Source organism: Chiroxiphia lanceolata, chromosome 2 (genome assembly GCF_009829145.1).
Source record: "Chiroxiphia lanceolata isolate bChiLan1 chromosome 2, bChiLan1.pri, whole genome shotgun sequence".
NCBI classification, from domain to species: Eukaryota; Metazoa; Chordata; class Aves; order Passeriformes; family Pipridae; genus Chiroxiphia; species Chiroxiphia lanceolata.
Genome location: NC_045638.1, coordinates 82616597 through 82629442, shown reverse-complemented (window position 1 = coordinate 82629442; position 12846 = coordinate 82616597). Strand labels below are relative to the sequence as shown.

At 40.3% G+C, this 12846-nt stretch overlaps 1 protein-coding gene across 10 annotated transcripts in view; it reads left to right on the top strand.

Annotated features, from left to right (window-relative positions):
- Positions 1 to 12846, top strand: part of FAT3 (FAT atypical cadherin 3) — a 405288-nt gene that overhangs the window by 349647 nt on the left and 42795 nt on the right. For 9 of the 10 annotated variants that reach the window (XM_032678484.1, XM_032678483.1, XM_032678486.1 and 6 more), the window contains 6 exons: positions 903 to 1292; positions 3732 to 3946; positions 4756 to 4893; positions 7509 to 7652; positions 8204 to 8401; positions 10889 to 11687. In XM_032678484.1, coding sequence (XP_032534375.1) covers positions 903 to 1292; positions 3732 to 3946; positions 4756 to 4893; positions 7509 to 7652; positions 8204 to 8401; positions 10889 to 11687 — 1884 coding nt within the window. Of the gene's footprint in view, positions 1 to 902; positions 1293 to 3731; positions 3947 to 4755; positions 4894 to 7508; positions 7653 to 8203; positions 8402 to 10888; positions 11688 to 12846 lie in introns of those variants that run through there. The other variant, XR_004355164.1, reaches the window with a different exon arrangement.

Genomic DNA, 12846 nt, shown 5'->3' with positions numbered 1-12846 from the left:
GTTTTAGTTACAATCTATTACTGAAGCACCCAGGACCAAATCACAAAATCAACTAGCATCAAGGGACTTGAATTAGCTTATATCTGTGTTCACTTTTAATTAGATTTGAAATGGCTATCCCACTGTAGTGCAGAAAGCAAGTCAGTACCATCCCCTCAGGCCTTATTACTGACAACAACCTTAGCATAGATCTGCATATTCAGCAGCTGGGGCTGGGTGGATAGGTGTTATGTGTTGGGAAATACAGGCAGGATTTTAAAAACATAGGATATATTTCATATCAACAACTCAATTTTTGCTCTCAAGTTGGGGGACTGAGGGATTTTTCTTACTAAAATGTTCATATCCTGGCAGGAGTTTTTGGATGCAACTTTTGTCTAACAGGTATCGTCTTACGATAATATTTTGCTGCTCAACAGTGGAATCAAGGCAGCACTGGTAGCAAATATATTCTGTGCCACCTCATGTATTTTTATGGGTTTATTTTTCCCTTATGTACATTTCTGTTCCTTCAAGATGTTCTCTGAGACATTTCCAATTTCAGCACTCTGCCTGTCTCATCTAATTCAATTGTAAGCTCTTCTGAGCAAGGACCATATCTGGATTCTGCTTTCAAGTTTCATAACACAGCAGTTCTGCAAAGTGATCTTTTTTAAAAAGTATCATGATGAGGGAAGGAACTTAACTTCTCCATGGGAATTTTTCACGTGAGAAGAGTGTGTATTGATCTCCCAAACTTTCAGCAATAGCGTACTCACAGGCACTCCTACTTTCATGTGCTCCACCCCCACTGGAAATGGTCAGTCAAATAAGAGAATTTTGCTTGAGGTTTCCATTAGATGGGAAGAGGTTTTTGTTTTCTTTATTTCACTGTATCATTTTCTCTTTTGCCTCTCTTTCAGGCGTGAACAGAAGGGTCAGCTATTCCCTGGCAGACTCTGCAGATGGTTACTTCTCAGTTGACCAGTCATCAGGAATCATTATTTTGGAGCATCCTCTTGATAGAGAGCTTCAGTCTTCCTATAACATCACTGTAAAGGCCTCAGATCAGAGCATTGTGCTGACCTTATCCTCATTTGCCACTGTGACCATTACAGTGCTAGACATTAATGACAACCCCCCTGTGTTTGAAAGAAGAGATTATCTTGTTACAGTACCTGAAGACACCTCACCTGGCACTGAGGTCCTGTCTGTTTTTGCTACAAGCCAAGACATTGGTACTAATGCTGAGATTGCCTATCTCATCAGATCGGGGAATGAGAAAGGGAAGTTCAGGATTAACTCGAAAACAGGTTTGTAAAGTGGCTCTTACTTATAATGCTAATTGAAAGCATCAGAAAAAGGTGAATGCTTTCGGAAGGCTCTTGGATCAAAAGACTTCCAAGACCAGAGGCTCACAACTTGTTAATGTGGAATTAGCTACACAGTTAAAACCAATTTTAGGTTGAAGGTTGATGTCAGTTACAGTCATGCTTAGCTGCCCCAGCTCAAGTGAAGAATACTTTTCTCCATTAGTATGTCTGTTGAAGCCAATGTAGATGTGACAGCCCATTAGCCAAACTGTGCAACCCTTATGTGTACTTGCTTACCAGCTGAGTACAGCCTCAACTGTCTGCACCTTAGAAAGCATCAGACAGGGCTACCAGTACCAAACAGGTGAGGACTGAGTACCACTCAGTCCTAACGTGAGATTACTGTTTATGTAAGTGTATGCAACTTCCCTGACTTAGGTTGCTCTGACTTGTCTTTTCTGACAGTTCAGCGCTGATTTGGGCTGTGGTCTTTTTGGTTATACATCACAAATTTTAAAAATATACTGCTGCTTCTCTTTACGAAATACCAAGAAAAACTATCATATTTGGTGCAAATGGCTTATTTTCTTGGAATTTCCTTAGTGGAGTATATTCGTTATCCTTATTAAGGTTTTAGTTCATCAACTATGGATAGAGCAATGTAATTGTGATTTTGAAAGCTGAAGGTAACACTTGAATGCAGCTGTAATAACCAGTAACCTGGAAAATCTCAAAATGATGCATTGTGTCATTTATATAATTGTGTGCAAAAATCATTCTCCACTCTGCAGACACCACTGCCTTACATGGAAGGGACTTAACATAACTGTGTTGTCTGTCATCTGTATACTGTTGATTAGTGCTAACAAAATTTAAATATAAATACGCCTATACAGTGATACTTAACTTCACAGTTGATAATGAAGCCAAGAAAATAAATCAATAAAAACCCATAATGAACCTTAATCACATGGGGGGGGGGAAACAAAACTAGAACTATATAGTATTCATTAATATCTGACAACTCTGTTATTATCAATTTAGAGGAAGGAGCTCAGTTTCTAGACAGCCAGGTGGTGATGTAGCATGCCCGATCAGAGCTTGAAAAATAATGTCCTTCACACCATTTATCAGTGGGAACTCTCTGCTAGCCACTTGGAAGCTTCTCTTCAGGGCTCCTGCTTTCAGCAAGTCATGCTGAAAGGTAGAATTCATTTGGAGAGAGCCCAGACAAGATTAAGAGGAATGATCTGAGGTCTGTAAAATGTGACTTATGAGGAAAGACTGAAGGATTTGAGGCTGTTTAAGCTAGAGAAGAGAAGACATGCTGTTAGTATTCAGGCCTGTAAAAAGCACCTATAGAGGGGAGGGGAATAAACTATTCTCCATGCCCAATCACGAGAAAAGAAGTTGTGAATGGGCTTAAATTGCATTTGGATTATTTTTATTAAACGATAGGAAGAAATTCCTAATTGTAATGATTGTTAAGTACTGAAATACATTTCGTAAGAAGGTTAGGGAACTGATATTGCTGGAGGTTTATAAGAATATTAGAGATGAGTTCATTCAAGAATGATCAAGTTGAGCTGACCTGTGTTGGGCAGCAGCTGGACTAAATGACCTTTAAGCTCCACACATCCCTGCCTCTGGTGGGTCTGTATTGAAAAGGATTTGGCTTGCCAAGGTTCAGGATTTGCTTTTAAGTCTTTCCTGCAGTGCCTGGTATTGCCTCCTTCAAGGCGTCACTAGTAATCTGTGCACAACCTACTCACCTTCTTGTTAAGGTTATGGGAAACAAGTGGAGAGCTTGCATAGAAATCGCTTCTATCCTAGGGGGGGTCGGGGTGCATGGAGTGAATCAAGTTACAGAGAATCTTAATTTTGGTTGCGTGCTGAAGTAAACCAAAATTTATAAACCTAGTTGAGCGGGAAAGTCTCTGTTTAATCACATAATTTATAGACAACTGATTTCTCAAAGGTATTCATATCCCATTCATTTGTATGTAATTCATGAGAAGTTAATTGCATGGGAGTGAATTTCTGTTGACTTGTCAGGGCTAATTTCCAGAGTCGACATCCAGTTCTCCCAAAAGCTCTGTGCATGAGATGGTAAATGGATGGATATGGCCCCCACTTCTTCGTCTATCATACTCATATAACGAAAGTTATTTTCATGAGGAACCATTCGTTGCTTCATGCCTTCTAAAGGTCCTTTCTGCAGAGGCAACCCAAATGCAATTGGCATCATTCTTTAATCAAATGACAGCAGTAGAAACATGAAAAAAACATTTTTATTGGATTGGGCAGTCTTACAGTTAGTGCTGTATGTGTGCCATGGTGATAAATAGCATGCTGTACTCTTTACTACAGTCAAATCCCTTATTCCATGGCATTATTTGTTTTTTGCTGGCTGTTGACTTTCTCTCCTTTGCTTCAAAGGAGTGATTTCCATTTTTGAAGCTTTGGATTTTGAATCGTGTAAGGATTTCTACTTAGTAGTGGAAGCAAAAGATGGAGGTACGCCAGCCCTGAGCGCCGTTACAACTGTAAATGTAAATGTGACAGATGTCAATGACAATGCTCCAAAATTCAGCCAGGAGGTCTACAGTGCAGTCATCAGCGAGGACGCAGCCGTCGGGGACTCAGTGATAATGGTGAGTGAGGCCGTGGGAGGCATTTAGGTGGGGTGAAGCCCTCTGCCACATGACCCTTAAAATACTACTACACTGGTTAATAATGATAATTACCATATCCTGAATCCCCCAAACTGTTCTCTAGCCAATACTCTGCTAGGGTTACTCTCCTAGCATTTACTACTGCTTTCCAGGCTGCTGTAAGTTTCTCCCCAAAAGACAGCAGTAGTAGTAGTACTGACTATTTCTTTTTAACCCCTGTATGCTGTCAAAGAGCAATGGCATATCCAAGGCATATTCAAGGTATTGCATTTCATGAGTCAGATAGAAACAAATGGGTTTTAATGGAAAGGCAGAATTCAGCTTTTCAGAAAGTAGAGTCCTAGAATTATAGAGTGGCCAGGGTTGAAAGAGACCTTAAAGACCCATCTAGTTCCAACCCCCATGCTATGAATAGGGACGCCTTTCACTACACCAGGTTGCTCAGAGCTCCAAATAGACAGTATCTGTGTAGTCTGGCATGCAGTGTGTCATACCCAAAGCTCCCAATACTCTCACCTTGCAACTTGTAGATTCAGAGAGAAAGTGTTATGTGGATAGTAAGATTAAAATATTCTGTGTTTTTTAGGGCTAGAATTTTGAGAAGGTCCAAGGAGAGCCTCCTGTCAAAAACTGATTAGGTTCATGCTTGTTGCTGTAGAGGTGTACAGTTCAGGTGTAACTAATCTGACGGAATACGAAGTCTAACTTTTTGGAGTGTTGAGCAATTAATGTATCATACAGATCACTTAATATCTCTTTTGCTAATTTTTACTCTTCTCTCAAAAAAGTTGATAGCAGAAGATCTGGACAGTCCTTCCAATGGCCAGATTCATTTTTCCATAGTGAATGGGGATCAAGACAATGAATTTTCGGTTGATCCTGTTTTGGGACTCGTGAAGGTTAAAAAGAAATTGGATAGAGAAAGGGTAAGGCATGTGGAACTTTTTAAATTGCAATGACTTACAGATGTGCATTAATCTTTGCTTGTCTGCTAGCTTGAGTTGAAGGAGTTTCTTTTATACTCTGCAGCAATCAGTCTAAGATATTCCAACAGGTCTTTCTAATGTTTTCCCACTTCTTTCCATGCCAGCCCTGTCCCTAACCCTATCTACAAGCCAACTGTTCTGCTACCCTTCCCATCCCACACCAACAGAGCAGCTGAGGTCAGATCAGGAGGGAAAAAGGCAACACTGGATTTCTCCTGTAGTGCCACTGGCAGCTGTTGCTGCCTTCCCTCTCCTGCACGTGCAAGCACACACATGTAGCTGTGTGTGCAACAGAGAGATTACAGCGTTCTCCAGATTGTGGCACTGAGCTGAGACCCAGCCTTTAATTAGTGCTCTGCAAAACGTGTCATTGGGGAGGGGATGCTTTGAAGTGGCCAGGCTGTACCAAAAGTGAAAGAGTGCTTCATTAACAGATTCTGCTGCTTTGTTTGCTCACTCCATTATTCATTCAGGATTATTTATCACCATTTTGCCATAGCTAGCAATTAGCAGCTTTTGGAGAAAAAACAAACAAATGCAGTTGCCTGTGCTACTAGCTGGGCAGGAGAGTGCTAAATGGCTTCAGAAATGCCTCCTGCCTCCCAGCAATGCATCCATGAAACTGGGGAAGCAGATTGCTACACTCAGAATAAGGGCTCAGCTGGAAAAGCTCTTTACTGGAAGCAGAGCTACTACTCAGAATAGTTGCAGATATTCTTTCTGTATTATCACAAAGGCAGTATTAAATTGTCAGTATTTGGTTGCCGAATGACTTTATTGGAGACTGTCGAGGACAGGGAAATAACAATGGCTGTGCCTGTTAAAAATGGGCTGTAATAAAAGCACAGGTTTAATTTCTTACCGTGACTTTTTTTAGTTTCTGAAGCGCACTCATGTACAGCTGCATTTAGATACACACATTTCCCTTCACCAGCATCAGCAAGTTTGATGCCATCTCTGTTAGATCTGTATTTTCCAAAGTTTCACTCTTAAAATAAGCTGTGATACTGTCTTTTTCTCTGCTTCCTTGGCACATTTCCTAGACACAGGTGTTTCTGACCCCTTCAGGGAGAATGATACATGATGCCCCATCTGCTGTAGATTCCCAAAGGCAGTGCTGACTCCCAGATTTTAGTGGTTTAAGGAAACTCATTTCCAGAGCTGTAATCACATAGAGACCATGACTTTTGCCATCTACCTTCCTGGGATACATTGAAATGAAAGCAAACAGAGCAAAAAAATGGGAAAGAGCTTACAAAACTGTCAGTCTTGTCTTTAGCTAGTGGTAGAAATCACAGTTAAAAAAAAAACAAACTAATTCTCTGTCTCAAGTTTCTTGACTTTCCTTAGTTCAGGATTCCTTCTCTCACCTGTGTCACTCTGCCCCCACCAAATTGCAGTCTTTCTCCTCCATACAACCCCCTAAAAAACATATTCCCTTTTTCTTTATGTTGGTCCCACATCCCAGAAGAGCCCCCTTATTTTGTGTGCTTAAGCTGTACTCCTCCCTAGTACCAGGAATTTTATTTTTTTTTTAATGGATATGGATTTCCTTCCCCCTGCCCCCTCCAGAAAAATCCCCATTGACATTATCTTGTTCCCCTCTGCAGGGCCACGTTTTTTCCCTTTCCAGCTCTGCACTGAGAGGGTGGAGCAGAGTGTTGTATCTGGCACGTTTTGCCCTTTGCTCACTCTCCTGTAGAAGGATTCAGGGGCAGATGTGTCAGCAGCTTTCCCTGGGGAGCAGGGAGCAATATACAGTAAAAAGCAGTTGTAAGACCTAAGGAGGCCAACATAAGGATGCAGTTCAGAAAATGCAACCGTCATCCATAAACTGTGCATAGACAGAGCTTTTGCAAGTTGTTACATATGCTCACACCTCACACATGGGCACGTATGTGTGTAGGGGGCCCATGGATGATGCACTGAACTGCCCACACTATGCTGAGTAGTTTCTGTATGTTGCAAACAAGAAAGCTCAAACCCCCTTATCTTCTAAATGGTGGATATTATTCTGTTGCTGCAGAGACTGTTGTCCGTAGTACTCCCAAATGTTTCCCAGTGTGTTTAAGCCAACTGCCTGTGAACTTTTTCTTGGCTCTCCATCTCCATGTTAGAAACAATGTGTGTCAAACTGATGCTGGCTCTAATAAGCAATTTATATAATATCCTGGAAACCAACCATAAGATAAATAGAATCAGGTCATATATCCCAGCTGACACCTAGGAGAGATGAAAGTGTAAGCCACAATACTAATAGCTGAGTTCAGATATTATCTGTTGTTTATTTTCTGTCTGCCCCTTTTTTTCAGGAATGTATTATCTGATACAGTTATTTTAATACAATGAAGCTGTTATGTTTATTGATAGCCTTATAAAACAGAAGTTGAGACACAGTGTGGCAATAAACAGGATAATGTTATACTACTGGCAGGAAGGTAATGAGGCCAAACAGCTTTCCTCTGAATATGGAAGATGGTGCATTGGATGTAAAGAAACTGGGTTGAAATTTAGGACCGCTTTCACAATGATTTAATGTTTTCACCTTTTTGCAGATATCTGGTTATTCATTAGTTGTCCAAGCAAGAGACAGCGGCATCCCTCCTTTGTCTTCATCTGTGACGGTCAATGTGGACATTTCTGATGTGAACGATAACAGCCCTGTATTTACTCCAGCTAACTACACAGCTGTAATTCAAGTAAGTTTATCCTGAACATCAAAAACTCCTCTGACCTTTAAAATGCAGGAGCATTTGGTTTCAGTTAAGTAGCTTTTGATGATCTATCTGCAAAAGATGTATCAAGTGATCTTATCTAAAAGAAATGATACACAAATTTTTTTTAAGTCTTTGGTAAGTTTCTATTTTCTGAGACTCCTTAACCACAGCATCTGTCACACATTTTATTATTCATCCCTGTTGCACCAGGTACCCTATCCTCAAAATGTCTGCTCTGGAATAAATTCACCTTTCTTTACACCTTGTTCAAGGTGTGAGCCTTAACTGTTAGTCAGACCTGATCAGACACAGTATCAGGCAGAGCTCAGCAGTCCCTGGAGATGTGACGGGTACCTTAATTTCTGCTACTGGTCCGTGGGGCATAAGCAGTGTCAAATAAGCGCAGGTTGTGAAACACCATCTTGTCCAAAGAGCATTCAGTTGAATATTCTCGATAGCAAAATGTGGTATTTTATAATTGAGATATGTATCATTTTAATCCTTTTCTTTATACGCTGTGTATATGTGTAAAGGAAAATAAACCAGTGGGCACAAGCATTTTGCAGCTGGTAGTGACAGACAAAGACTCTTTTCACAATGGCCCCCCTTTTACCTTCACCATCCTCACTGGCAATGAAGAAGAGGAGTTTACACTGGACCCTCACGGCGTTTTAAGGTCTGCAGTCATCTTCAAGCACATGGTCTCAACTGAATATGTGCTCTGCGTGCAGGTACGTCTTGATTTTTATATCTGTACAGAAACAAACCCTCATAGTTGTAGGTAACCTGTACATTACCTTTATGGGTTGGTTTTAATTGACTGTATTCTATGAGTAAATACCACACATTCCAGTTTACAAATTCACAATACAGTGTATTTCCTTTGATGTTCAAAAACCTGATTTCATATAAATATAAATAGGTAGCCAGCCACCTTTCCAATTTCCTTGGCATGAAATGAATTTTCTGAGCAGCGACCGTTATGGTTTAAGATTTTCATCATTTTTTTCTGTAGCTAAGCAAGGAAAATAAGCAAAAATGCATTATATACATATAAATATACCACAGAACAAGTGACGGCAAAATACTGTTCTAGGAAGGAAAATCACTTCTGCTTTTAAGTCATAAATTTAATCATAAATTTTTGGAAGCCTTCCAAGAATTCATGAAATCACATTTCCAAGGTGAACTTAGCCTTTAAAGAATGTCAAAATAAGACATTCAATAGAAGTCCAGCTCAAACTTAGCTTTAGAGTAATTGTTGAGAAGCTTTGTAACCAGGGTAATTTTGATTATCAAAACTAGTAAATCCAAAAGTAATTTGTCCATATTTCTCAGGCCTGACAGAGAAGATGTATTAGGGTTCAGTAAATATGCAAGTCTAGAGAATGAACTACACCCTTTCATTGAAATGAGTCATGGTCCTATAAGCTGCGTTTGAAGTGCATTCTTCCTCCACTTGCCTTGCTGGGATTGATGTCTCTAAATACAGCCTATCTGCTCCTTTACAAGTACATTTAATGCTGTTCATAGCAGTAGTATCCTTAGTTACAATTGTTACTTACGATTCAAAAAATATAAGCTCTGATGTTAATTAACAGTTTAAATTAAAGTTTTACAAGTGTGCCATTTAATATTCCTGAAACCTATTTTTTTAGCCTTGTAGCAAAACAAAAAATCCTCACCTTTCTTTCTTACCATGCCTTCATCCTAAAATATCCTGGTTTCAGGGTAATTTGCTAGCCAAAGTTCTAGTACAGCCAAATCTGAGCATGAGAGTTAAATCTAAGCAGGATCCTCTAGCTTTAGAGATCCAAGTATTTCATATAAATGAAATATTAGACAGACCACCATGTCTGAGATGCACCAGTATGCTCAGAAAACCACACTGTTGGATTTTGGAGGCATAATTTCTCCCAGTATTATTTTCTTTAGGGATTTCTGCAGTGAAAACATATTTTATAGTTTCCTGTTGTGTATAGACCATAGAAATGCTTCTTTCCATTCATATGTGCCAGAGTGCTGCTTTCTCCTTTCCACCATCAGGTTCCTTCTCTGTGTTAGGTTTATTAAGAAGTAATGTTAAAATGGAAAGTAGAATGTGATGTAACCTCTGTGCGTGTACATGTGTATTTGCACACATATATATAAAATCTTTTTTTAAATACTCCACCAAACTCTTTAAGGAGTGAAGATGAATGAATTTTAGAGTGTCTTAGAGTTATTAATCCATGCATAGTAATGCCCATGTTACTGTTCTCATCCTGCCATTTTTTTCATCAGCTTGTAAATTTTCCTTCTCGTGTCCAAATACAAAGATCTTTGGACGTGTGCTACATCTCTGCCCAGTGGTAGTTCAGCCTTCTGTTCCTCTCTGGAGCAAGTAAATGTGTGGAGCAGTATATCTTAATATTGACTTCAATGAAAAATTTTTCTTAGTGTAGGAAAGGACACTGATTCAGGTTTGCACACGTTTCTGTCAAAATGGCCTTGGGTTTTTTGTCATACTTGCTCTTTTGCTCTCCATAAAAAAAAGTGCAAATGATGCTATTATACGTGCTCTGGGTCATACAGTCATCTCTCCAAGTGCAGTGCTGCTCTCATATTTTATCGTTAGCAGCAGCACAAGCACCTATTTCATTTTTGGAGGATGATAAATTTTATTTATTTCAAGCATGTTTCTTGATTGCTTCAGGTAAAGTAGTACAGAGTACTGTAGAAAAATTTTGAACTCCCTCACATCCACAAAAGTTAAGCAAGGTCTGAAATGCTTTGGAGCACACCAAGCAATGTAGGAAGCTGATATTTCACTGGACTTCAGTCCGTTCCCAGGATAGAAGTGATCCCAAACTCCATTTGGTGCAGAATATAACACATTGCTGGTATATTCTCCGTTGTGAAGATGACAAGTGATAGCTATGGGATCCTGGGAACATTTCAGTTTGAGTAATGAGACATTCTGCTGACACATTTCTCTATGCAATCCACTTAGAGATCTCTGCTTCCCTAAAGAGTTTCTAAGTTCCACTGCTAGAAATGGCTGAGATATTTCTTTGCATATGTATTTTGCAAATACATTTGGGAAGTTCTTTTGGGAGGTCTTCAGAATTACTGATGCTGCGAAAATATACATAGGAAAAAGTTGTGGTTGTAGGCTGTGTTCTATGTGTGTTTTACTTCTGGATTTATTTTTTTTATTTTTTTCTAAATTGCATTAGGCAAAGGACTCTGGGAAGCCTCAGCAGGTTTCCCACACCTACGTTCAGGTGAGGGTTATTGAAGAAAGCATTCACAAACCAACTGCCATTCCACTGGAGATTTTCATTGTCACCATGGAAGATGATTTTCCTGGGGGAGTCATCGGGAAAATTCATGCCACAGATCAGGATGTGTATGATGTCCTCACATTCACACTAAAATCAGAACAGAAAAGTTTGTTCAAGGTCAACAGCCACGATGGGAAGATCATTGCCCTTGGAGGGCTCGATAATGGCAAGTATGTCCTAAATGTCTCTGTCAGCGATGGCCGTTTCCAGGTACCCATCGATGTTGTGGTCCACGTGGAGCAATTGCTACAAGAAATGCTGCAGAATACAGTCACCATTCGTTTTGAGAACGTTTCCCCAGAAGACTTCGTGGGTCTTCACATGCATGGGTTCAGGCGTACCTTGCGAAACGCGGTGCTCTCCCAAAAACAAGACAGCCTACACATCATCAGTATTCAGCCAGTGGCAGGCAGCAATCAGCTTGACATGCTGTTTGCAGTTCAGATACACAGTGGTGGTTTCTATAAGCCTGCCTATTTGATTCAGAAGCTTACCAATGCAAGGAGACATTTGGAAAATGTGATTCGTATTTCTGCTATCTTGGAGAAGAATTGCTCTGGACTGGATTGTCAGGAACAACACTGTGAGGAAAGTCTGTCCATTGATTCACATTCCCTGATGACCTATAGCACGGCACGAATTAGTTTTGTGTGTCCCCGCTTTTACAGGAATGTGCGCTGCATGTGCAATGGTGAGTACTGCTCCCTTTTCCCCTTCCATCTTTGCATATTATGCGATAGGATCTATTTTATTCCTCTGACACAGATTAGAAGGGGCATTTCAATTCAGTCCTCTAAAGCATGACTGGCTGATGCGTTGTGGGAATTGATTTCTCAGGCTCAGGAAGAATTGTTCATGTTTACTGATGTAAATGGAAGTTTATGAACTTTGGCCTTTTACGACAAAGACCGCTTTCCTGGAGGCTCCGTAATCAGAGCCATCAACCAGCTTCCAGGGGAGGGGAAGGAATGGGAGAGAGAGAGGAGAGGGAGGGATGTGGTTTCCCACCCAGTTAGTGCCACCACTGGAATAAACCTGGAGTCTGACCGTAGCAGAGCAGTCTGGTCTGCAGCGATGCACCAGCATACTCCAAGGAAAAGCACCCCTGATCTAAGACAGGCAGGTGGAAAGACTGTTTCCAGTCCTGTTTTTGCAGAGAGGCATGATAACCAGTGAAGTATTTTATTAGCAATTCCTGACCTTTAATGCTGCAGCAGGGGACAGGGTGAGTTTTAGGCTGCTCCACTTTCAGCAGGGATTCCATGGGCATATGACAAATAGACTCAAGAGCCAGTCTTCCATATGATTCTGCACTTGGATTTTAAAACCTTAGGAGTTATAATACTAGCTCTGTTTCTTTTGTTTGCCAGGCCATTTGCTCCTCATTCCGCTTCATTTAAGAGCAGAGAAAAAAGCTGCTGTAAAATCAATACATCCTAAGTCTCCCTCATCTTAAGCACACACGCACACAGAGCAGGACAAGAATTCAGCAGCCATGTCCCTCAATAACCAACCTTTGTTTCTGCAGCAGTCAGCAGGGCTTCATGTTTTACCATTGACCTCAGTGGGGATGAAAATAGGCATAAATTACATAAAACTCAACCAGAAATCATTTTTTTCCTGCGGCACATGAATAATAATGCCATAGAAGTTCAATTCTGTAAAAAATACCATAACTCTGTATCTGAGGTACATTCAAGAGCAGACTATCTGGTCAATTTTTAAGTAATAGTGCTTTAGGTTTCAAATAGGCATATCTAGTACAACAATAGTCAGCATTTTGTTACACATGAAAGGCTCTGAAATAAAGAATTTTCACAGGTTTAAAAGGGACAATGCTGCAATATCCT